Source organism: Phymastichus coffea, unplaced genomic scaffold, assembly GCF_024137745.1.
Source record: "Phymastichus coffea isolate CEN01 unplaced genomic scaffold, Cenicafe_Pcof_1.1 PCOF00055, whole genome shotgun sequence".
NCBI lineage: Eukaryota > Metazoa > Arthropoda > Insecta > Hymenoptera > Eulophidae > Phymastichus > Phymastichus coffea.
Window position 1 is genome coordinate 959147 of NW_026706866.1, and position 25075 is coordinate 984221.

General features: G+C 32.2%; 7 protein-coding genes and 1 non-coding gene across 10 annotated transcripts; 3 read left to right on the top strand and 5 right to left on the bottom strand.

Moving 5' to 3' along the window:
• Positions 1-8: 8 nt before the first annotated feature.
• Positions 9-2101, top strand: LOC131665899 (protein lifeguard 4-like). Of its 2 annotated transcripts, none has more exons than XM_058938139.1 (6): positions 9-149; positions 365-518; positions 598-706; positions 814-919; positions 1000-1151; positions 1435-2101. In XM_058938139.1, exons 2-6 carry the CDS (start codon positions 374-376, stop codon positions 1685-1687), a joined length of 765 nt encoding a protein of 254 aa, XP_058794122.1. In that variant the 5' UTR covers positions 9-149; positions 365-373; the 3' UTR covers positions 1688-2101. The 2 variants fall into 2 exon arrangements, with proteins under 2 accessions (XP_058794122.1, XP_058794120.1); XM_058938137.1 differs by having other exon boundaries at positions 44-174.
• A 365-nt stretch (positions 2102-2466) lies between these two features.
• On the bottom strand, positions 2467-6099 carry LOC131665926 (large ribosomal subunit protein uL24). 2 transcript variants are annotated; one of them, XM_058938184.1, is made up of 4 exons: positions 5968-6099; positions 3426-3602; positions 2923-3063; positions 2467-2673 (listed from the first exon to the last, which is right to left on the bottom strand). In XM_058938184.1, the coding sequence occupies exons 2-4, from the start codon at positions 3591-3593 to the stop codon at positions 2536-2538; spliced, it is 447 nt and encodes a 148-aa protein (XP_058794167.1). In that variant the 5' UTR covers positions 3594-3602; positions 5968-6099; the 3' UTR covers positions 2467-2535. The 2 variants fall into 2 exon arrangements, with proteins under 2 accessions (XP_058794167.1, XP_058794166.1); XM_058938183.1 differs by lacking the exon at positions 5968-6099 and adding an exon at positions 3987-4131.
• Trnak-uuu (transfer RNA lysine (anticodon UUU)) lies at positions 4735-4807 on the top strand. Its single transcript has one exon. It is a non-coding gene; the product is annotated as a tRNA-Lys (tRNA).
• Positions 6100-8017: 1918 nt separating the features above from the next.
• On the bottom strand, positions 8018-9494 carry LOC131665965 (ATP synthase subunit e, mitochondrial). The gene is made up of 3 exons (XM_058938259.1): positions 9344-9494; positions 8597-8753; positions 8018-8214 (listed from the first exon to the last, which is right to left on the bottom strand). The coding sequence occupies exons 1-3, from the start codon at positions 9395-9397 to the stop codon at positions 8180-8182; spliced, it is 246 nt and encodes an 81-aa protein (XP_058794242.1). The 5' UTR covers positions 9398-9494; the 3' UTR covers positions 8018-8179.
• A 405-nt stretch (positions 9495-9899) lies between these two features.
• LOC131665895 (tubulin alpha-1 chain) lies at positions 9900-12989 on the bottom strand. The gene is made up of 4 exons (XM_058938123.1): positions 12867-12989; positions 11396-11618; positions 10482-11311; positions 9900-10367 (listed from the first exon to the last, which is right to left on the bottom strand). The coding sequence occupies exons 1-4, from the start codon at positions 12867-12869 to the stop codon at positions 10071-10073; spliced, it is 1353 nt and encodes a 450-aa protein (XP_058794106.1). The 5' UTR covers positions 12870-12989; the 3' UTR covers positions 9900-10070.
• Positions 12990-13078: 89 nt separating this feature from the next.
• LOC131666026 (pre-mRNA-splicing factor ATP-dependent RNA helicase PRP16) lies at positions 13079-18023 on the top strand. The gene is made up of 15 exons (XM_058938353.1): positions 13079-13097; positions 13263-13331; positions 13434-13562; positions 13650-14164; positions 14235-14476; positions 14552-14835; positions 14911-15315; positions 15391-15464; positions 15553-15666; positions 15740-15883; positions 15959-16454; positions 16540-16589; positions 16660-17223; positions 17316-17791; positions 17880-18023. The coding sequence occupies exons 4-15, from the start codon at positions 13652-13654 to the stop codon at positions 17959-17961; spliced, it is 3444 nt and encodes a 1147-aa protein (XP_058794336.1). The 5' UTR covers positions 13079-13097; positions 13263-13331; positions 13434-13562; positions 13650-13651; the 3' UTR covers positions 17962-18023.
• A 203-nt stretch (positions 18024-18226) lies between these two features.
• On the bottom strand, positions 18227-20319 carry LOC131666027 (large ribosomal subunit protein uL23). Its single transcript, XM_058938354.1, has 4 exons — positions 20235-20319; positions 19506-19834; positions 18744-18871; positions 18227-18565 (listed from the first exon to the last, which is right to left on the bottom strand). Exons 1-4 carry the CDS (start codon positions 20266-20268, stop codon positions 18304-18306), a joined length of 753 nt encoding a protein of 250 aa, XP_058794337.1. The 5' UTR covers positions 20269-20319; the 3' UTR covers positions 18227-18303.
• An 803-nt stretch (positions 20320-21122) lies between these two features.
• On the bottom strand, positions 21123-23715 carry LOC131665919 (large ribosomal subunit protein uL23-like). Its single transcript, XM_058938170.1, has 4 exons — positions 23653-23715; positions 22920-23248; positions 22389-22516; positions 21123-22210 (listed from the first exon to the last, which is right to left on the bottom strand). The coding sequence occupies exons 1-4, from the start codon at positions 23684-23686 to the stop codon at positions 21949-21951; spliced, it is 753 nt and encodes a 250-aa protein (XP_058794153.1). The 5' UTR covers positions 23687-23715; the 3' UTR covers positions 21123-21948.
• Between the last annotated feature and the right edge of the window lie 1360 nt (positions 23716-25075).

The following is a 25075-nucleotide window of genomic DNA, read 5'->3' on the forward strand; positions in this document are numbered from 1 at the left end:
GGACAGGCCCTATGGAGACAGACCCTTACGGAAAGTCAAACGTTAAATGATTGGACTGTACAATCGTCGCATGGACCATTAAAGAAAGTTATCAAGACATCTGACAGCTGTTAGCAAAATAATTAATCTGAAATTGAAGTCGTACAGTGGTAATAATCGTATTTTAGTTGAAAGGTTATTAGTTTTTTATCTCGTTTTATTTTTTCTTCGATTATCAACAAACTTCTTTTTTTTAATTGTTCCATTACTTTTCTAATAGTAGCAATAAAGTGAATTGTTCAAGAAATATTGCATTCAACCAATTTTATGTATAAAATGAAATGCTGGGTTTTAATACTATTGTACTTTACTTTATAATTTTCAGAATCTAAACATGATGAATCAATCATTAACAGACCCTCTGGTTTTCTCAGAGGAAGATGTCGAAGGTGGAGGAAAGGAAGGACGCTCTAGTGGTTTACAGAATGACTTCGCATATCATAACAATGTTCATAATGCATCAGTTAAAATTCGAATGGGTAAATTCACTAGTTATAGACATTTTAATTTAATTGTGTTAAAAGACATATATACAATAAATATACTCATATTTCACAGCTTTTATTCGTAAAGTATATGGATTACTTAGTATGCAGTTGTTTATGACAGTGATTATAGCTGCAGTATTTTGTCTTGTTGATCCTATAGAACTTTATGTAGCCAACAAGTAATACTTTTGTTTGTTACATTGAATTGATAAAGATCAAAATGATCTATTTTACAGACTTGATTTTAATTGTTAAGTAATTACTAATGTGATATATTAATTTCTAGTGGCTGGCTTGTAATGACATTTTTTTTGGCAACTTTTGTCCTTCTTATTGCTCTTCACTTCAAAAGAAGAGATCATCCAACAAACTTGATTCTTCTAGCTGGTTTTGTATGTATTCAAATTCCATTCTCTTAATGTAAAAAATCTTGACATCACCTTCATTGAAATTCATTAATACTGTTTTTTAGACTGTTGTACAAGCATGTTTGATTGGCATAGTTGTGAGTTTCTATGATGTGCTTCTAGTTTTAGAGGCTCTTTTCATAACTCTGACAGTTGTGATTGCTCTCACTGCATACACCTTCCAAACAAAACATGATTTCTCTGCAATGTACAGTGGGTAAGAGTAAAATTTTATCTACTAAAATTGTTTTATCAAATTATAATAAATATTTATGTTCGAGACCATTGTTTTAATCATATCAATATATTATGAATTTTCACTAACTTATTATTCACTTTTTTTCTTAATAAAATTTGAAAATTTTATGTTGAGAAAATCACTGATAATTTATAAATAATTTATCATGTATATTGTAACTAACAATGATATCTGAAAAGATATGTTATTAAAAAAATTTATTGAATATCATTATTCATTAATTGTTTTCGCTATTTTTTAGACTTTTCAGTTGTCTTTTCATCTTAATGATTGGAGGATTACTACAGATAGCTATTCCAAGTAGTTTCATGGAGCAATTGCTTTGCATTGGAGGTGCAATGCTGTTCTCATTCTTCATTGTATTTGATACTCAACTCTTAATGGAAAATTTATCTCCTGAAGAGTATATCTTAGCCACAATTAATATTTATTTGGACATCATTAATCTATTTCTTAATATTTTACGTCTACTGGCTGCTTATCAAAATTCATAATTAAAAATATTTTGTGATTTCAAAATTAATTCTTACACTTGTAACTTCTATGTACTAAAACACCTACAGTTGAAGATACATTTCTCAAGATAAAATATCCTTTTGACTACTAGTTTTCCAAACTTTGAAATGAAAGTTTTTAATTACTTGCAAAATTAAATATCAGTTATAATTAAATTACTACGTTAAATCATTTTATGTACATTTGTCAATAAATTAACATAAGTAAAATTCGACACTATTTTAATTGATTAAGTTGATTACATCAGTATTTCAAAATAAAAAGTAGCACGTATATCTATCTAAAAATAATATACAGCTATGAAATAAAATTGTATTTTGAAACTGTTATTCGTTTGAAATAATGTGAAAATTTTATTCAACTTTCTGTGACTTTTTAAATTATTCACCACATTAAATCAACATAAAAGTAAAAATGTTGCATTTTATTTTTGTGATAATTACTTACCACAAATCTACAAATTTATTGTGATATATTGTAATGATTCTCCAACTCAAGATTATTTTTATTCTAAATAAAAGATTAAATAGAAACTTATTATATGACTAATATAGTCATAAAATAGTGTACAAAACGCAAACAAAAAATTAAGGGTGCTGTTTTAAAAATAGTAATATAAACTGTCAATTTATACTTTAATTTATAAGCTTTTTGATTGTAGAGTTTGTATTCTCATTTTATGCAAATAAATGAAACAAGTTTTTAAAAAAAAACAGATCGTCGTTTTACTTACTGCAGTCCAATAAAAAATAAAACATACAAATTTCGAATATGCATTCGAAAATTTATTTTTGTAGTAATACAATAGTGGAAATAAATTTATAATTTACGATGTTTCCATGGCAGTAGCACTTTCTTCAGTGTATTTGCCCTTATCTTTACCAAGTGCAGCAAGACGACCCTTACTTCTTCTGTCAATGATTTTTTTGCGGTCCTTATCCATCTTCAGTTTGACAATAACAGTCTGAAAATATTTTTTTTATTAAATTTAAATTCCATTTGTTAACATCTTTATCAAACTAAGTTTATAGTGAAAAGAATCAGAGCCAACTTCTCTACAGTGATTAAATCAAGTATAATAGTTTGTCAACTAATAGGAAAACCCTAACAGTAACCAACAAATTAGACTTTTTATTTAAACTTTTGTGAATGGTTTGAATCATCATATCCCTTTCAATATATATCTAATAGAATTAATCTTATTTTTGCTTACCTTTGATGGATCAATGCCAACGTAAACACTAGTTCCATTCATCTTTTCTCGTTGAATCCTTTCAATGTATACAACAAACTTTTTCCTATATACTTGGATAACTTTACCAACTTGCTGTCCCTTGTAGTGACCTCGTACAACCTGTTATAAAAAAGAAGTTACTTTTATAAAATAGATTATGAAATTATTTCGGCTTTAAATGTATCTGTTTAAGATAAAAAGTCAGTGCCAACTTTTCTGCATCAGTTGTGCAAGGAAATAATTGAATTATGATTAATAAGAGAACCTTAAAAACCAACATCAAGAATATCCAACAACACAACTTATGTGAATGGTTTGTATCATCATTTAATATTTGCAGTGAATTAAACATATTTTCCAGATATCTTATAAATTTAAAATTCAATAGATTTAAATATCACTCACTAACTGTCCCACTTTTAATAACACTATTTTAAATTTCACAAGCAGAAGAAAAACAACAGTCTAATCTTTTATATTACCTGAACTTCATCATCCTTGCGAATAGGCATAGAACGGACATTGTATTTTTGTCTGAGCTCCTTGGAAAGAGGAGCAGACATGAGTCGTCTTCGGATGTGAGAAGGAGCTGTGAAGTGCCTCTTCCTGTTTTTCCTCCTGGAGGATGTAACTAGCTTGTTGAACTTCATTTTTCAACCCTAAAATAAATATTTTTTATATGATTAATTTGATCAAGTTATAGTAGTTTTTTCTCTATCGTCTGAACATAAATATAACCTTATAATTATAAAAAAATTTTGGCAGTACAAATGATTAAAGAGTAACTATTTACAAATATTGTAATTACATGTATTGCAAAATAACACAATGTTATTTGAATCTTAAATAGAATAAACCAATTCATGAAGAATAATAAATGACTGTCAACAAAGAGGTTATATTTTTGTTCAGTATGTTGACAGAATAGAAAAATACACATGACAAAGCTCAAATAGTTTATTTAATTAATATTATATAACATCAACAGTTGCAAATTATTTGCGATTTCTAAAGACTCAGTGGATTTTTGAACAATAACTCACCGAAAAACGGCACCGCTTTGTACGATGAACCGGAAGAGCACAAGGCGCTCCGGAAAAGAAGTAGTATGGTTGGATTAAAGCTTAGTTCTCATGAAAAAAAATTCCAGTTACACGTGGTCTTCGACCAATAAGGTTGATTCAAATTTCAGAGGTTTTCAGAGTGCGATGAAATACCAATAAATAAGATACACGCTAAATATCTTCATTGCAAGTACCTCGTTATCGACATTTACGTAGATTTGATAATTTATTATGAAGTTGTTACTTTTAAAGGATTGCTTGAGCCCGTTTCATTTTGTTAACTTAGAACCAAAATGAAATGAATGCACTTATATTCATACATTTGAAAATATAATAAAATATAAAACTCTATTCAAGGTAGGACTCTACACTTTATTCTAATCCTTTCCTACTCTCTCAAGATATTTTGTTCATATAATATGATGAAACCCATAACAAAATTTAAATGTACATTTATTTATAAATATGTATAATAAAAAGATAGTCCAAGTAATAAAAACAATATTTCACACTATTTAGTACATATTATATTCAATTTTAGAAATTAATTATACCGTTCAAAATAATTGATTAAAGATTTATGATAGCCTTAGTTTCAGATCAAAATATTAATAACTCACAAAACATTGTTTCACTATTTTTTCAAATTATTAATCATGAAAATATCTAATAAATAAATTTTATATGAGCTTGACCTTAAAAGTAATATTAAAAAAGTCGTACATCAGCCCGGATAGCTCAGTCGGTAGAGCATCAGACTTTTAATCTGAGGGTCCAGGGTTCGAGTCCCTGTTCGGGCGTTTTTTTTTTTTAATTTTTCACATTTTTTTTATTAATGATTATAACAATATTTAAGCATCGAATTTTTGCGTTCTATAATTTCTTTATGTCGTATTTTATTCTTGTTTTGTTAACATATATTTGTTAATACAGTAACAAATTGTTTATTTGAATATTTCTCTTTTCTTGATTTGACTTTTTCTTATCGGCGAATTATCGGGTTATTCAATTATTATACGTAATTTATCATGGTTATTGGTATATATGGTTTCGAAGCCTATTCGTTTATTATTTGATCTAATCCGATTATTCAAAGTATGTTGTGAATTCAGTGCCATTTATAAATGTTTGATGATTTTAATGAATTTATATTATCATTATTTTATGTTATAAAAAAATTACAGAGTCGATTAAATTAAAAAAATAGTACATTACAATACAAGTGCGGGAAAGTAGATTCTTGTCTCGTGTGGCGTTTACGCCCGAACGAAGCGAGGATTGGGTGGAAAGGTACACGAGACGAGAAACTCTTTCTCGAACATGTGTCGTACCGTATTTTTTTATACGACGTGTGGAAATTGCAATTTTCAACGCACGTTTTCCGTCGAGCGTGTGGGAAAGATGCACTTTGCGCACGGAGTATCGAAAACTTTTTTCGAACATGTGTCGTACTGTAAAGAACTAAAAACCTTAACGATCCCGCCAGCTCTCAACATTCCGATACTTGTAACAAGCATTCACCACCTAAGATAATAAGTCCAGACCATCTAATACTGCTACGACGGGTGTAAACAAGAGCACCACCGATTCATACGCATGTTTACACTAAACCTTGTTATTGATTTATTTAAAGCGTAATCCGTACTCACTGTAAAGCATAAGTTAGAAGATTGCTAAACTGTTTTCCCTTGCAGTTTCAATGCACATGGTAAAGTCGTCAGTGCACCACAAGAAGATAAAATTTAACATTTTACTTGTAGACCGAAAAGCCGATAAAGTTAAAAGTGATATTAATGGAAACCCCCAATTGATATTAATACGTCACGAAAGTGTCAACAATTATATTAAAAAAATTAATAAACATGGTCCTATGTAATGATTCAACAATTCTTGGTTGAACTCACTAGCGGTAGTGTATCACTATATCAACAGTTTTAAAGTTGAATCACACTATTATTACCAAATGTTTAAAGTGGAACGGCATAGAAGAGAAGGCGATTTCAGTGCACAAAGTGTCAATCAACAGGCGTGGACCACGGTAGCGCCACTCAGCTACCACTGCGAAAAGTGACTCGAGGACCGTGGACCTGGCGCATGCTCGCTCCCGTCTGATGCTCCTAAAGACAAACTTTATCGTGTAAACTGCGATGGATTCAGCCACTCCATGTCTTATAGAAATCTTCTATGTCTTATTATACAGCTAGTAGGTTAAACTAACTATTACTGCCAATCAGCCTGTTACCCGTAATATTAAATTGCACGTATACCTCAGTGTCTTAACGTTCATAATACCGATAAGCGTCAAAACAATACGGACATGCTAATGTCATGCATTGCTCACGTAATAGTGCATATCCCTTTAATTATAGTAATCCAGACTTGCACATTAATGGTTATATTTAATTTAAGTTTGAGCTTAGACTTCAAGTGACGAATTTTAGATCCCAACTCATTAACACAAACACAAAACTAACTCAAGTTATCCTAGAATAGATATAAAGTAAAATCGATGTACATTATTCTATGATTAAAGATACGAAAATAAATCGCAAAACTACTAATTTTTAATATAATTCAACTCGAAGCATATAAAATTATAACTCATTTATTAATGTTTATTCCCTAATAACTCATGACAAACGTTGCAAACTTTATTCACATTTTTAAAAATCGCACAGATTAAAATGACTACCTACATCATGATGTGACTTGTAACTATGCGCTCTTGTGACTGCACGTTTATTTTTCTTGTTATCTTGTCTTATTTCCCTCGAGACGAAGGCAAACGTCGAAGATTCGAAGCCTGGCGCATTCTATCTTTCTTATTCTTGCAGTACCTATAAGTCCAAATTTTTGTTGTTTTCAACAGATTTTGATGGAAGTAGCCGCTGAATATGTTTGGGATTTATTACAAAAAATGAATTTAAATTCAATGATATTCAATTCAAATGATAGCAGCGAAAAAGATGTTTTTGGCAGATTAGCTCCAGTCAGTACCAAACACTAAGAACATAATTTCATACTGAGGGGAAGGCACTTCTCTCTTTTAAACATGGCACATAAAAGGCTATCTTTTGAGGGACCGTCCCGGAAAACTCACGCCCTCCAGCCAATCAGCTTTTCTAAATTAGATCAGTAGTTTTGAAAGTTCCAGTCCAGAAGGCCCTTGGAAAAGATTTTAAATCCACCAATCATCCTTATGAGTCAACTCAGACTAGGAATTACCAAGGCTAAATAGCTACCACTAATTTTCCAGAAAAAGGTGTTGTATTGGGTAAAGCTAGAGATTTCCAAAAAGAGAAATAACAAAAATATATTTCAAGCAAAAGTAAGATTATTTATGTTAGATCGTGATTGCCTTTCGATCCTTAATCTTAGGTAAATGCAACTATTGATTGTTACACACACACACACGCGCGCGCGCGCACGCACACACACACACGCACGCGCGCACGCGCGCACGCACACACATTAATAGACGAGAAGATTCTTTTGATGATAAGATTTTGGGGTACTTTCTATAATTTCAATTTTAACAATTGGAATTTATATTTTATAGTCTCAGACCTATAGGCAAGTAGTAACTCTTTTTTAAAGTTTAAACAGTAAATTAATAAATTACGCATGTTATAAAAATTGCTCTTATAAAAAGCGTTTTTGGGTTTTAATACTCCAGTTTTACTTCTTCACTATAGTATCTTATTACTTGAATGCTAGACATAAATTATCATACTATGCTGAAATGATTACAATTTGACAATCATATCCAAATATTGACTATATTCTGCAAGAACAATTTAATTATAGAATGATGTCAATCATTTCCTGTGCACGAAATCTACTTTGTATATTCAAATCAAATTAATATGTGAACAATTTAAAGTTAATAAATTTCCACATAAAATCAATAAGTAATATAACAGAAAGTACAGATATCAGATTAAGAGTGTTGAGTATATTATAATTTTTCATTAGCTGCAATTTTATAATAAATTTATTTAAAACTGTACAAAAATAAATATTTCATAATTTAAAACTGTTTTTTATTCTGTTGTATGACAGTGTTTACATAGATGCAATATACTTATTGGAAAATTTAAATTACTGATACATATTTTACAACAAAATTATTTGTAATAGATTTAACATACACTATGGAGTGTTGAAGAACTTCAACGAGCCAACTTTTCCAACTCTTTCACCTCAGCTGGAATAAAATAAAATAATTAAGAATCTTAATTTTTTATGAAATAATACAACAGAATGATACTTGATAAAGTAATGTTAATACTTTTTTGGATATTAAAATTGTAAAAAATAGTTCTAGACAATTGATTTAAAAATAAGGTATAGTTTTACTATACATAGTTTTACTATACCTTATTTTTATGAATAGAAATAAAATTAAAACTAACACAAAGTAATTTTCCAAAATTATTAAAATTTTTGTCTAACCAATATTATGTAAAAATGAGTACTGAATATGTTAAAGATATATAAATATAAGATAAAACTTATAATATAAAAATAATATTGACTAATAAAGTTTCATTACAATTATTTAGATTATGACAATTGACAAGAATTACCTTCTGCAGCTCGCTTCTTTTCTGCAGCAATCTTGGCTTCTCTTATTGGTCTCTCTCGTTCTTCGATTTCTCTTAGTGCTGCTTCCTTCTTACTGAATCTGCTTTGATAGAATGCACCATACATGACACCAGTAATCAGCAAGCTCCATCGGCCAAACTGTAACAGATTTTATGAAGAAATTTTCTGTAGAAGTTTTGCATAGAAAACTTCAAAATATAAGCATGAACCATCGTCAAAGTTAATTAATTACATGCAATTATAATGATTTTGTATTTTCAAATGCAGATAGTTAATTGGTTTGTTAAATATCAAAACATAGTTAGTTGATATTAAGCATTGTAAATTAGTAACACAGCAGAATTAGCTTGCTAATTATGTTAAGCATTTGTAACAAAAAGCTTTGTTAATGTTTTCAATTTAATGGCTAAAAGTCAAATCAAGTTTAAGTTAATAATACAATAGAATTATTAATACTAGATTAATGAAATTATAGGTTAGGATACTTCTAATCCCATCAGACGTCTTTTTATATTTTTGTCTAGGAAGGAAAGTGAAATTTGCTTAACTAATCTTACACGAATAACTGTTTGACATGAATCACAATGAAAATTAAATTAAATCTTAACGAAATTATGTAACTTTTTATACCACCCAGCAGTAGGTGGCCGTGAAACAATAGAAATCCAGCTTTTCATAGAGGCAATTGATATAATCATTTATAAATATAATCATTTATTATATCATACTTTGATTAATGGCGAAACTCGCACAGGTCGTGGATTGAGTTCTACAGCCGACATTTTCGTTCCTTGACTTTGATGATCGACTTATCACAGACTAACAAGTAAACCGCAACTCCAAGACAAACCGCGCCACTCAACCGATTTTGCTTAAAAAATCAATGATGTCACATCCGTCGGTAAATAGGGGTTCAAGTCAGAACTTGACTAATATATAGATGAATATATATATATATATTTATTAGTCAATATTATTTTTATATCAAAGTTTTATCTTATATTTACACATTTTTAAAATATTCAGTACTCATTCTTACATAATATTGGTTAGACAAAAATTTTAATGATTCTGGAAAACTACTTTGTGTTAGTTTTAATTTCATTTCTATTCATAAAAATATGACCATTTATACTTATTTATTAACCCTGAATGATAAGTTATTGATTCAATTGTATCTATGGAAAAGAATATGAAACATCTACAAATTAAAATATTTTACGAAATGGAATATTTTAACTATAGAACTATGTTTTGATAAGGGATAGGGAACAATAAAATAAATTATGTATGCTTGAATTAAGTTTCGAATTTATTGTATGCACAAACGAGTAAAAAAAATAATACAGAATGTCTCAGAGGTGTAAATGAAGTAAAAAAAAATGCATTGCAGAAAACTTTTTTTGATGATTAAATATTTCTTTTTTGTCGTTTGATATTTCAAAACTTTTGAATTTAATACTCTTCGGCGCCTTCGCCCTCGCCCTCGGTAGAGTCCATGCCGACTTCCTCGTAGTCTTTCTCGAGTGCAGCCAAATCCTCACGGGCTTCAGAGAATTCACCCTCCTCCATACCTTCACCAACGTACCAGTGGACAAAAGCACGCTTGGCGTACATCAAGTCGAACTTGTGGTCAAGTCTGGCCCAGGCTTCGGCGATGGCGGTTGTATTTGATAACATGCACACTGCACGTTGTACCTTGGCGAGATCTCCACCAGGTACAACAGTCGGTGGCTGATAATTGATACCAACCTGGAAAAAAAAAATAACATGCCGAGTTAGAATTTGTAACAACTTAATTTTGCGTAGACGTTCATACATGGGAATAAAGTTACAAATTACATGGTATCAGAAAATCATATTTACCTTGAATCCAGTGGGACACCAGTCAACAAACTGAATGGTCCTCTTGGTCTTGATGGTAGCGATAGCTGCGTTAACATCCTTCGGGACAACGTCACCACGGTACAACATACAACAGGCCATGTACTTGCCACGACGTGGGTCGCACTTGACCATCTGGTTGGCCGGCTCGAAGCATGCATTGGTAATTTCCGCAACGGAAAGCTGCTCGTGGTAAGCCTTTTCGGCAGAGATGACTGGCGCGTAGGTGACCAGAGGGAAGTGAATTCTTGGATAGGGAACTAAATTGGTCTGGAACTCGGTTAGATCGACGTTGAGGGCTCCATCAAAACGAAGAGAAGCAGTGATCGACGAGACTATTTGACCGATCAAACGGTTGAGGTTGGTGTAGGTTGGGCGCTCGATGTCCAAATTGCGACGGCAAATGTCATAAATGGCTTCGTTGTCGACCATGAAAGCGCAGTCTGAATGTTCCAGAGTGGTGTGAGTGGTCAGAATGGAGTTGTAAGGCTCAACAACGGCGGTGGAGACTTGAGGAGCTGGATAGATAGCAAATTCAAGTTTCGATTTCTTGCCATAGTCAACGGACAATCGCTCCATAAGAAGGGATGTGAATCCAGAACCAGTGCCACCACCAAAAGAGTGGAAAATCAAGAAGCCTTGGAGACCAGTGCATTGGTCGGCCAATTTGCGAATTCTGTCTAGAACTAAGTCGACGATTTCCTTTCCAATGGTATAATGACCACGGGCATAGTTGTTAGCAGCATCCTCCTTGCCAGTAATCAGTTGCTCAGGATGAAACAATTGACGGTATGTACCAGTGCGAACTTCATCTAAAATTAAAAAGAAAAATTTTAGTTAATCATTCTGAATATTGAAATTTCTTTTTAAGTGAATTGATTTAAGTGTTGATTTACCAACTACTGTAGGCTCCAAGTCAATGAAAACAGCTCTTGGAACATGTTTACCAGCTCCTGTTTCACTGAAGAAGGTGTTGAAACTATCGTCTCCTCCGCCAATGGTCTTGTCAGATGGCATCTGGCCATCAGGCTGGATGCCATGCTCCAAGCAGTAAAGTTCCCAGCAGGCATTACCAATCTGGACTCCAGCCTGTCCAACGTGGATTGAGATACACTCACGCTGAAATGAAAAATCAAAGTTAGTATACTGAATTAAAAAAATGGTAGAACAATAGGGAATACACATAATCAAGTACTCAAAATGAAACAAATCTTTTACTTTTATGACGAATTCAAAATTTTTAAATAATTATTTTTTTATGTATGATGACTCTATTTGCATAAAACAGTAAATTTATTTCAAAGTTAAAAAAAATAGTATAAATAAGTTATTGAAAAACTATAAAAAAACAATTAATGATCTCATAAGCAGCATCAATCCATGTCCAATTTAGGAAAAGATGACATAATCCAAGTTGAAGATTTCAAGTATAAGAAACAAGAACAGGATGCATGATGTCACTGTTGCCTTATAAGGGCAGGCGATGGCTGGAGCCAGCCCACTTCACCAAAAAAAGTCAATAAGAAACCAGGAGGGCTTTATATAGATACTTTCATTGTGAAAAAGTTGCACTTTTTTCGTGCAAAGTATTAATTTTTTTCACAGTATATATAACTTTTTTTATCTAAAATTTAATGGTTAAAAGTTAAGAAAATTAAACATTAAATTTTTCATTTCATAATATCCTATATAACTTAAATTATAAATCAATATATATTGATATAATTATTTATATGAAAATTAAAAATGAAATATATATATATATATAATTTTATGAAACAAAAATAGAATAAAAGAGAACACTCAAAGATTTAATTAAAATTATCGCGTGCTAGAAATGTCATCGGTAAAAGTAAAAAGAAAGCATTTTTATACATGATAACTATGTGGAAAGTTGTAAAAAAAAAAATGAATAATTGGCGAAAGAAACGTTTCTATGCAGCTGCTGCATTGCACATACTTCAAGGTTTCTAATTCAAGGCAAAGACACGCCGACACGCTTGACTGCTTTCCACACACGAGGATCACGGATCTTTCGATAGTCCCGTTACAAAAATGAAATGCGTCGCGAACTTGATCTGGGAAATTTGATATCACAATACAATGCTCACCGAAGTACGTAGAATATCGTATTATCTTGTGAAACCTACTTGAGTAAAGTATTATGGGAAGGGTCATAATGGGAAAGGCCAATGACTTATTGTCTTAGGGCGGTGCCGGCCGGTATTCGACCGTTACACTTAGCAAAATGGCCGTTGGAAGCGTCTTTGAGAACCTCAATCAATGTACCGTTACTCTTGAATATTACAAATTGAACGATACGTTTGGCAAAAATAAATGAAAATAAGTCAAATTGGAAATACTTACCATTTTGATAAAAAAGTAGTTTTTCTTGAACTTTAAAGGACAAAGAGAGCTAAAAGTCGGTTGTCGGTGGAAGCAGGTAATGCAACTTCCTCAAACGGCAACGGATCGACTGTGATGTCGGACGCGCCATTTTCTCTTTTATACCAACCCCCCGATGTTGCCTGATTGGTAGAAAATTCGTCATCGCTTACTCACGATTGGTCACCAAGCGACCGCAATGCTTAGTATACGGTGAGCTCCTTGGCAACCGCACTTTCTAATCGTGCTTGCAGATTAAGTACATTTAATTTTGATGCTCCATATTATTTTATATATATGCCTAATTATTTACTAAATATTTTTTTATATTTCCACTTTATCTGATATGATGTTATATGGGCATTTTGCATTTTTCAGGTTCATTGATAATAAGGAGTACCAACCTTTGCCCATTTCGGTTGAACTGGTTGTCTTCCTGGTTGTTATGTACGTTTTTTAATCGTTTAACGTTGGTGGTAATGCGGAATCTTTGACACACGAATAAGTTTGGTTATTTCATGTTTTTCTTATGAGAAAATGTGTTTCCAGATCTAATTGTTGATCAGCAATAAAGTTTGTACATAATATTATGTAAAAAACGTGATCGTGTGAAAGTCTAAAATAGTATATATAATTTATAAATAAGTTATGTATTTATAATCTCCTCAGGAAATTTCAGTGAGTGTATTATTATTATAGAAAAGTATATTTGTCTATAATAATTAATCTTATTATACATTTTCCATTCTACAAATAATCCATTAGAAATGGAAGAAGATTCATCAGTGTACAGGCTTGAAGGTAGTGATGGTAACGAAGTTGGTGGTTTAGTAATCACAAAGAAAAAGTCTTCAGATCACGAATTCAAAAAACCACAAATATCTATGTTTGGATTAGACAAATTAGCTGAAAAAAAACGAAGAGAAAACTCTTTAGAGCCAAGCAAGACAAGAGATTCTTGCTCGGTCTCTCACAATGAGAAAAAAAGAAAATACAGAAATTATTCAGAAGAAACTCCTACACATACTGGAGGTGTTCACAAAAGTGTTAAAGAAAAATTGGAAGCAAGGTTGGAGCGTCAACGACTAGATGCAAAAAGGAACAGAAGACACAGAGATAGAAATAATGATAGAGATAGAAATAGGAATAGAGACAAAGATTACGATCATAGCAGAAGAAGTAAAGATTGTAATAGAGAAAGAAATGGAGATCAAAGTAGTAGAAGAGACACTACACCACGATTTAGATCCGAACCTCAAACTCCAAAATACAGAATAAAAGTAATGTCAATGATCAAATAGATTACATTTATTTTTAATAATTCAATTTATTATAATTATCTTAATTTAGGATTCAACATCTAAGTCTGCTTGGGATGATGATGATGATGAAGAATACATTGTTAGAAAATCAAGTTGGGATCATCCTACACCGAAACTTTATAATAATAGAGATGGAAGAGATAGTGTCAGAAGCGAATTTACTCCGTCTTATAAATACAATGTCTGGGCCAAAGAGCGTAAAACTACTGGTGCAACTCCACTTGTAAAAACTGAAGAAGATAGAGAATTATGGGAATTGGAACAAAAACGGTAAATAAATTTCTTTCTAATTGACAGTAATCATTACTTTATATAAAAAACTTATCATTTAAAGTTTTTTTGTAGGCTTGATCGCGAATGGTATGGGCTTGGTGATGAAGAAAATAGACACTTTGGCGATGTTTCTGATGAATATACAGAGAAGAAAGAACAAGAATTAGAAGCTAAGAAAAAGAAAAGAGTTTCTGCTCAACAACGTCAAATAAACAAGGACAATGAGTTGTGGGAACGGAATAGGATGTTAACCTCTGGTGTTGTTAGTTCATTAGAACATGATGACGATGTGGATGATGAATTGGAAGCAAGAGTTCATCTTTTGGTTCAAAATGTTGTTCCTCCATTCTTAGATGGTTAAACCAAATTCATATCTATTTTTAATTGAGTCTCATACAAATGTACTTAGTAAATTTGTTTTCTTTTTGCAGGACGAATCGTATTCACAAAACAACCAGAACCTGTAGTACCTGTGAGAGATCCCAATTCCCCTATGGCTTTAGTAGCAAGAAAAGGATCTGCATTGGTACGATCTTATAGAGAACAAAAAGAGCATAGGCGCGCGCAAAAGAAGCATTGGGAGTTAGCTGGGACCAAACTAGGAAATATAATGGGTGTTCATGATTCTCGCAAAGATGATAAAGAAAAACCAGGACAAGAAACTGATTACAAATCTGGACAAAAGTATGCCAATCATATTGAAAAAAGAAGCGAAGAAAAATACCAAAAAATACAAGAACAACGTCGACGTCTGCCTGTATTTGCTGTAAGGCAGGAACTTTTAAATGTTATCAGGGAAAACAGTGTAGTTATTATTGTTGGTGAAACTGGCAGTGGTAAGATTAGGAACCATTATTCATCAAATAATTTTGAGAAGCAATTGATAAAAGTTTAATTCGTTTGCTATTTAGGTAAAACTACTCAACTAACACAATATCTTTGTGAAGATGGCTACAGTATAAATGGAATGATTGGTTGTACTCAGGTAATTGTTATTATAATTTAATTATTATTATTATTTAATTGTTATTATAATTGTTATTATAATTATATATATAATTGGTTGTACTTAGCCCAGAAGGCTAGCAGCAGTGAGTGTTGCTAAAAGAGTTTCAGATGAAATGGATTCCAATCTAGGGGATAAAGTTGGATATGCTATTCGATTTGAAGACTGTACCTCAAAAGATGTTTGTATATTTATTTTGTTACATTTAATTTATCCTACATATCCTTTATTTACGTCCTAACTATTTATTACAGACAATCATCAAATACATGACTGACGGTATATTATTAAGAGAAAGTTTGCGAGAAGGAGATTTGGATCGTTACAGTGTAATAATTATGGACGAAGCTCACGAACGTTCTTTGTCAACAGATGTATTATTTGGATTGCTCAGAGAGGTAATCTAGCTTTCTAATAAATAAACAAATTAAGTACTATAACGATTTTAATAAATTTTTTAAATTCGTTCGCAGGTTGTTTCAAGACGTCATGATTTGAAACTCATTGTTACTTCTGCTACCATGGATTCTAGTAAATTTTCCACATTTTTCGGAAACGCAGCAACTTTTCAGATTCCCGGACGTACCTTTCCCGTCGAGACAATTTTTAATAAGAATGCCGTGGAAGATTATGTAGAGGCTGCCGTAAAACAAGCCATGACCATTCACTTGCAACACTCTCACGGTGATATTTTGGTATTCATGCCTGGTCAAGAAGATATTGAAGTCACTTGCGAAGTATTGAAAGAACGTCTCAATGAGATCGAAGGTGCTGCGCCGCTTTCAATTCTTCCTATTTACTCACAACTACCGTCCGATCTTCAAGCGAAAATCTTTCAGCAAGCGGAAAAGGAGTTAAGAAAGTGTGTCGTCGCTACAAATATCGCTGAGACGTCTCTGACAGTCGACGGTATCGTTTTTGTTATTGATTCTGGATACTGCAAGCTCAAAGTTTACAATCCAAGAATTGGTATGCTTCTTTCTTACATTCGCGAAAGTAAATTGCTATTTATAACAAAATAGAATTGATATAACAAAATGACTTTTATTAATAGGTATGGATGCGTTGCAAATTTATCCAGTATCACAAGCTAATGCTAATCAGGTGAGAATTAATAATTAATATTCAATAATTAATAATTAATAATCAATAATTAATATTTAATTGTTAATAGCGAAGTGGTCGTGCTGGTAGAACTGGACCTGGAAGATGTTTCCGCCTGTATACAGAACGGCAATATTTGGATGAATTACTTGCAACTGGTGTACCTGAAATTCAGAGAACAAATTTAGCGAACACTGTCCTTCTGCTCAAGTCATTAGGAGTACAAGATTTGCTTGCTTTCCATTTTATGGATCCACCACCTCAGGACAATATCCTTAATTCACTTTATCAATTATGGATTCTCGGAGCTCTCGATAATACAGGAAGACTAACGACGTTGGGCCGGCAAATGGCTGAATTTCCACTAGATCCACCGCAGTGTCAGATGCTCATTACAGCCGACAAACTTGGATGTACGGCTGAGATTCTTATCATTGTATCTATGCTTTCTGTACCATCGATATTCTATAGGCCCAAAGGACGAGAAGAGGACTCTGATTCTGCTAGAGAAAAATTTCAAGTACCCGAGTCGGATCACTTGACATTTCTCAATGTGTATAATCAGTGGAAGGTTAATGGTTATTCGATGTCCTGGTGCAATGATCATTTCATCCATGGCAAAGCAATGCGAAAAGTTAGTAATCAATTGTTTCACTTATATCTTGTTAAAAGTTTAATGTCAAATAATTCAAAATTGAATTTATAATTTATCTATTGCTTTTTCAGGTAAGAGAAGTAAGATCACAACTCGAGGAAATTTTAAAACAGCAGAAAATGGAAGTTACAAGTTGCGGAACCGAATGGGATATTGTACGAAAATGTATTTGCTCAGCTTATTTCCATCAAGCAGCAAGGCTGAAAGGTATTGGAGAATATGTTAACTGTCGTACAGGAATGCCCTGTCATTTGCATCCTACGTCTGCTTTGTTCGGAATGGGTTTCACACCAGACTATGTAGTTTATCACGAACTTGTAATGACTTCCAAAGAGTACATGCAGTGTGTGACTGCCGTGGATGGTTACTGGCTGGCTGAATTGGGACCGATGTTCTTTAGTGTGAAGGAAACGGGTAAAAGTGCCAAAGCTAAACGGCAAACGCTTCGCCATTTGAATGAGATGGAGAGTCAAATGAAGGAGGCAGAAGCGGAAATGAAAGCAAGAGCGAAAGAACAGCTTGATAAAGAACAAGCATCTGTCAAAAAGTGAGTATACTTCTTATAATGAAATATATCATGAATCTGAAAAGAATTAACAGTTGTGACTATTATCGTTACTTTTGCACTTTTTCAGACAAGAAATTTCAACACCTGGAATGAAGGAACCAGGTACTCCCGCATCGTATCGACGTACTCCTAAACGGTTAGGGTTGTAAATATTTTTTTCAAATAAAGTGATAAAGATAAATTGTAAATAATTTCCTGAAAATAAACTTAATCTTACTGTTATTTCATTTACATTATTAATTATTACCAATACAACATAGTAAACTTTAAAAGATTTCAAAATTATTTACAAAAAGGTTAAACCGACCACTTTCTGATAGAGAAATTAATTTCTTTCCTATTTATTAAAATTACATACGTATTTCATTGAACAGTCGCGAAAGGGTGGGAAACACGAAGTTAGTAAGTAGATAATTTATTATCACCACAGGTGCATTACTTTTGTATTTTATACAACAAAATTATCAAATCACTTATGCTAGTCAAATAAATTATATAATGCCGATTTTATTGGCAACATCAAGAGCATCGTAGTCTCTTGTCAAACGTACATAGGCCTTCTTTTTACCATCGGGCCTGATGAGTGTGTTGACTTTCAAAACATCAACATCATACAATTTCTTAACAGATGATTTTATATGAAATTTATTTGCACCGGTATGCACAATGAAGACCAATGTATTATTGTCTTCAATTTTTTTCATCGATGCCTCAGTAGTTAATGGGTACTTAATGATGTTGACAGCATCCATACTGTAAGATAAAAATATTTTATTAGTTGAAGGTCATTATAAGGATACAAATCGAGGTTATTGTATAATTATATGTAAATTATTAGGTTGTACTAAAAGTAAAATCAAAGAAGTTGTTCAAAGTATTATCACTTATACAAAGAAATAATAAATTCAAAAATTTTAAATGTTACACTTACCGGCTCCTACTTGGAACTGATTTTCTCGGGTACTTTGGGTTCCTTGGAGGCCTAAAGGTCTTGGGACGATGGAAGTGGACCGATGTCCTGATTTTCCTGACTCTAGATCCTTGAGTACCTTTTAGGATCTGAAATAAAAAATGACAAAGTGCTTCAGTACTTATTGCAAATATTTAATTGATATTAAATCTAATTTTTACAATTATCAGTATTGTGTTTACGATTTCTTTTCATAATTTTCAAAGAGATTCCCACACATCTAAATCATCAGAAGAAATAAAACATATAATTGTATGCGACTGAGCAGCAAGTTTCTTAAAATAGTACATTACAATACAAGTGGAAAGGTACACGTAGCGAGAAACTCTCCCGAACATGTGCTGTACCGTATTTTTTTATATGACGTGTGGAAAGTGCGATTTTCAACGCACATTTTCTGCCGAGAGTACGAGAAAGACACTCTTTGCACATGGAGTATCGAAAAATACGGTACGGTACATGTTTGGGAAAGAATTTCTCGTCTCGTGTACCTTTCCACCTTTGCTTGGGCATAAACGTCACACGAGACAATAATCTACTTTCCCACACTTGTATCGTTATGTACTATATCTTAATTCATTCTTGCTAGGATAAAGCCATATTTAAAAACAATACTTTTTCATATATTTAATGTGGAGAAAAAAATTGTTAACAAATTAAAAATTAGCTAAATTATTTTATTGATTGATAAACAAGTCTCTGTGAAATACTTATGTTATTTACCTTTTTCTGAGCCTTGAGAGCCTTCTGCACAGGTTGAGCAGGTTTACCTCCCTTTGGGGTCTTCTTTTGAGCCTGAACATTTTTCTTAGGCTTGGAGGCTACAGTTTTGGCCGCAGGCTTGGTCGCAGGCTTAGCAGCAGGTTTGGGTACGGGTTTCGATACTGTTTTGGGTGCCGATTTGGCAGCTGCTTGTGCTACTTTCTTAGCTGCTGCTGGAGCTGGTGCTGCCTTTTTCTCGGATGGCTTGGTCACTTTGGAGGCAGAAGCAGCGGTAGCTGGCTTCTTCTCGGCCTTTTTCTCCGTTGTCTTCTTCTCGCCGGACTTACCCGCTAAAAGATTTAAACAGTACTATATTAATCCAAAAATAACCCGAAAATACATTCGTTAGTGCTAACCTCTTCGTGAGGTTAGGTCAAGTAACATTGGAAATTATTATTTAGAAAGTTTGCTATGTAGAAATAAATTAAAATATTGAAGTCGTCATACCTTATTATTTAATATTACAATGGTACTCAAATATCAAAAGTAATAAAATAGAAATCATGTTGTTACCGTATGCAACTGACCACATGGCCATTCAAGTCAGATCTTGAAACATTTTTTAGTAAACTTACGGACTTACGGACTCATAGCATAAAACACAATTGTAATGTTTAATAAAATAAACTCTGACGAATCATTTATTGGTTCTTTAAACTTTGAGAACAGGGAAAATCTCAATGAAATTACCTGCTTTTTCCGTAGATTTTGGTTTCGGAGCCATGGTTATCTTAAAAAGAATGGTTGATTCACGGGCGGAAATAGAGCTGCTACGATTAGCGCCGTCATTGCATTTAGCACTATACAAGTCGTTGACGAACTTAATATTTGAATTTGTGTTTCTTGATTCTCCTATTAATGTGGTTTATCAGTAAAATGGAGCATGGGATATTATCACAAAATGTTAAACGGTATTTATTCAAGGTATGAAGAATCCCTTGCCATATTTTCAGCCCCTGTCATCGATCAAAATTTTCACGAGCCTTTTAAATATCAGAAATTCAAGGTGACTTATGAGAAACCGAGCGGAAGTGAGGTTTGATTTATTAATTACTCTGCCGAAAAACGAGAAATCATATTTGAAAATGAACTTATACATATTATTTACTGAGAATTCCACTCATATAATAAAAGTTTAAAATCAACGTTAGTTTTTAAGAGTTATTTGACGATAAAGAGATAATTTCCTTGTTTTACAAGATTAAAATGTTTGACATACAGGCAACCCGATAGCATTCGACGCCCGCGTAATTTCAAACAGTATGATGCTATTAATTGTAGATTATTTTCACGCCCTTGTACAACTTTCTGTTTCGTGTATTTGCTTTTTTCTTTCCTTTAACATGATGGATATTGCGTGTGTGAGCATTTTGCAATGAGAAATACGATGTTATAAAAATTTAAAAATTCCCGTACGTTGAGTTACAAGATTAAGCTGATATTATGATTGAGTTTGCCATTAACTGCTTATGCAGTAAAAACTTTTGAGAAACAACATAACCGAGTTTTATTATTATTTTATTATAGATTATGAACTAATAATCAATAAGACCATTATCGAATATTATAATTTTAATTTATTTTAAATTTTCATGTGTAACGAAAAGAGTATATTTTTGAACATAATTTTGACTACGTAATCATGCGAGATTAACTGATGAGCCTGTATATTAAAAAAATGATAATTTGTCAACATTGTGATTGATTGATACTAAAAATATCTGAAAATTTTGAATTTTCATATACTTTGAAATAATTTTATTTAATATCTAGGAGTGTGAGATTTATATTTTAGCAGTTTTACTTTTTTCACATTGTAAATTAAGAAGTATGCGAGCGATTGATACTAATTATCACAATATTCAATTTGTTAAATTGGAAGAATATTTATAGGTATTTTCATAGAGGCAACGTACAACGCTAGACGATATTAATTGTATTCATTGAGTATGTAATGCTTAAGTACAGTTCTAGATAATAATATACGTATTTTAAAGTATAGGAATATTGAAAATTTCACGCTCTTTTTTAGCATAAATCAATTACAATATTGGATGATAGGCTATACATCATTTTTTAAGGTAAAAAACTAGTGTTGTTCTTCAGTGCGCTTTCCTTCTTTTATATTTTTTTGTTATTTATTATGTTATTTCAATCTTTTATATGCCAACTTGGAGATTCTAATCGGCACCAATAAGTCATGCTGTACGCTGTTTAAAATGAAGTATATACATAAATATTCATTAGTGAATTACAATAGAACTTGCACCTATTTTTTAACAAAAATGAATGAATTTTACTCATTTGAAGACATATCGAAATTATCCAAAAGATTAAATCAACCTAGGATCGATAAAGCTATTATACTATTAAATTATCAAATCACTTATGCTAGTCAAATAAATTATATAATGCCGATTTTATTGGCAACATCAAGAGCATCGTAGTCTCTTGTCAAACGTACATAGGCCTTCTTTTTACCATCGGGCCTGATGAGTGTGTTGACTTTCAAAACATCAACGTTATACAATTTCTTAACAGACGATTTTATATGAAATTTATTTGCACCGGTATGCACAATGAAGACCAATGTATTATTGTCTTCAATTTTTTTCATTGATGCCTCAGTAGTCAACGGGTATTTGATTATGTTTACGGCATCCATACTGTAAGATAAAAGTACTTTATTAGTTGAAGGTCATTATAGGGATACAAATCGAAGTTATTGTATAATTATATGTAAATTATTAGGTTGTACTAAAAGTAAAATCAAAGCAGTTGTTCAAAGTATTATCATTTGTACAGAGAAATCATAAATTCGAAAATCTTCTATGTTACACTTACCGGCTCCTACTTGGAACTGATTTTCTCGGGTACTTTGGGTTCCTTGGAGGCCTAAAGGTCTTGGGTCGATGGAAGTGGACCGATGTCCTGATTTTCCTGACTCTAGATCCTTGAGTACCCTTTAGGATCTGACATAAAAAATGACAAAGTACTGAAGTATTTATTGCAAATATTTAATGGAAATTAAACCTAATTTTTACAATTATCAGTATTGTGTTTAGGTTTTCTTTTCATAATTTTCAAAGAGATTCCCACACAACTAAATCATCAGAAAGAATAAAACATGATTGCGTGCAACTGAACAGCAAATGTCTTAAAAACATAAAACAAATATGGTCACACTGTAAATATTATTATTGATGCTACTTAATATTCATACTAATCCATTCGAGCTAGGGTAAAGCCATATTTAAAAACAATACTTTTTCATATATTTAATGTGGAGAAAAAAAATTGTTAACAAATTAAAAATTAGCTAAATTATTTTATTGATTGATAAACAAGTCTCTGTGAAATACCTATGTTATTTACCTTTTTCTGAGCCTTGAGAGCCTTCTGCACAGGTTGAGCAGGTTTGCCTCCCTTCGGGGTCTTCTTTTGAGCCTGAACATTTTTCTTAGGCTTGGAGGCTACAGTTTTGGCCGCAGGCTTGGTCGCAGGCTTAGCAGCAGGTTTGGCTACGGGTTTCGATACTGTTTTGGGTGCCGATTTGGCAGCTGCTTGTGCTACTTTCTTAGCTGCTTCTGGAGCTGGTGCTGCCTTTTTCTCGGATGGCTTGGTCACTTTGGAGGCAGAAGCAGCGGTAGCTGGCTTCTTCTCGGCCTTTTTCTCCGTTGTCTTCTTCTCGCCGGACTTACCCGCTAAAAAATTTAAACAGTACTATATTAATCCAAAAATAACCCGAAAATACATTTGTTAGTGTTAACCTCTTCATGTTGTTGATTTGAGGTTAAGTTAAGCAACATTGGAAATCTAATATTATTTAGAAAGTTTGCTATGTAGAAATAAATTAAAATATTGAAGTCGTCATACCTTATCGTTTAAAATTACAATTGTACTCAAATATCAATAGTAATAGAATAGAAATTACTTTTTTGCCGTATGCAATTGACCACTTTGCCATTCAAGTTAGAATTTAAAACGTATTTTTTAAACTTATGGACTCATAGCATAAAAGACAATTGTAATGTTTAATAAAATAAATTCTGATGAATCAATTGTCGGTTCTTTAAACTTTGAAAACAGAGAAAAACAATCAAATTACCTGCTTTTTCCGTGGATTTTGTTTTCGGAGCCATGGTGATCCAAAAAAAAATAGCCGATTCACGGGGGAAATAGATAGCTACTGTCGCGCCTTTGCCGGCTAGTTCATAGACGCATAGCAGATTTGAAAATAGTACATTGATTTCGTACAGTTTCTTGTAATTTGCAAGCAAAATTGCGACTGGTAATTATATAAGAGAAATCAGCGCATTGAGATATCCAGTGCTATAAATTCTGGCCTGAAGAATAATTTATAAAGCGTTATACTATGCTCTATTTCATTCTGTTCTGGACGAAACAATCCGTGTCGATTCTATATTTATTCAATTTATTATAGGTAAAATAAAATCAATCTGTTCAGCAGAATACAATTCCGTATTTACTAGAATAAAAGAAAAAGAAAAAGAGTATAAACAAAACTGAGAGATGCTCGAGAGTAAAGGCTGTTACTCCTACGAGCGCTAGAACCGAAATGAAGTTTAGTCGCATCTGCAGCTAGAAGTATATATTCGCTGGAAAAGCACGGAAAAACACCTTATCACTTCACACCCAAAATGCGAAATTTTGGAGAAACCTTTCCAACATCTCATCTTCAGCGAGCTTTGACGATTTGGATAGATAGCATCATTAGATATTATATAGATCACATAGCATCCCTACAATTTAAATAACATTTTGCTGAATATGGATAGGTGCCGGTAATAAAAACACACATCTTATATAATTAATATCTCTGAAAAAGATATTAGAAGAAAAATAACGCTTTAATTATATTACTATAGAATTTGAACAGCACGCTTCACGTGCACCAACTTGTGCATTTTTATTTTTCATATTTAAGTTTCTAAAATTCAACACGATTAATAATTATTGATTGATTTAATTGTTTAATTGATTAATTGATTTTATGAAATATTTTGTCAGTGAAAAAAATTTTACGTTTGTAGAATAATTAATAAAATAAATTTTTTAGCTTTAATAAGCATGAATATAGCTCTTTTATGAATATAATTTTGGACATTTGTATTTTCTCTTCGATGATCACCGAGATAAATTATAAGGGGATCCTAAGATCGAACCTGAAATATGGCTACGTAAAGCTGTTCGTGATAAAAAATATTTCTCTATAGATCTATACCAATTTTGTTAAAACTTTGACCTTGCACTTTATTTATCGTGATTGCAAAGGCTTATTTACCTGAAAACTATCTCGGAAAGTGAAACAAGGATGTACGTCTTCGTAATATAAAGTTGTACGAAAAAAATGCGTCAACTTTACTTTTTAAAAGCTAACAACGTCTTTGGCTTTCTGACAATTTTCAGGATTTTTATCAGAGATTACAATCAATGCAGAGGGATATATAGCTTCTTAATTTTCTGCTATGTAACAATAATCAGAGTGGAGGAAATATAATGTTTCTCCA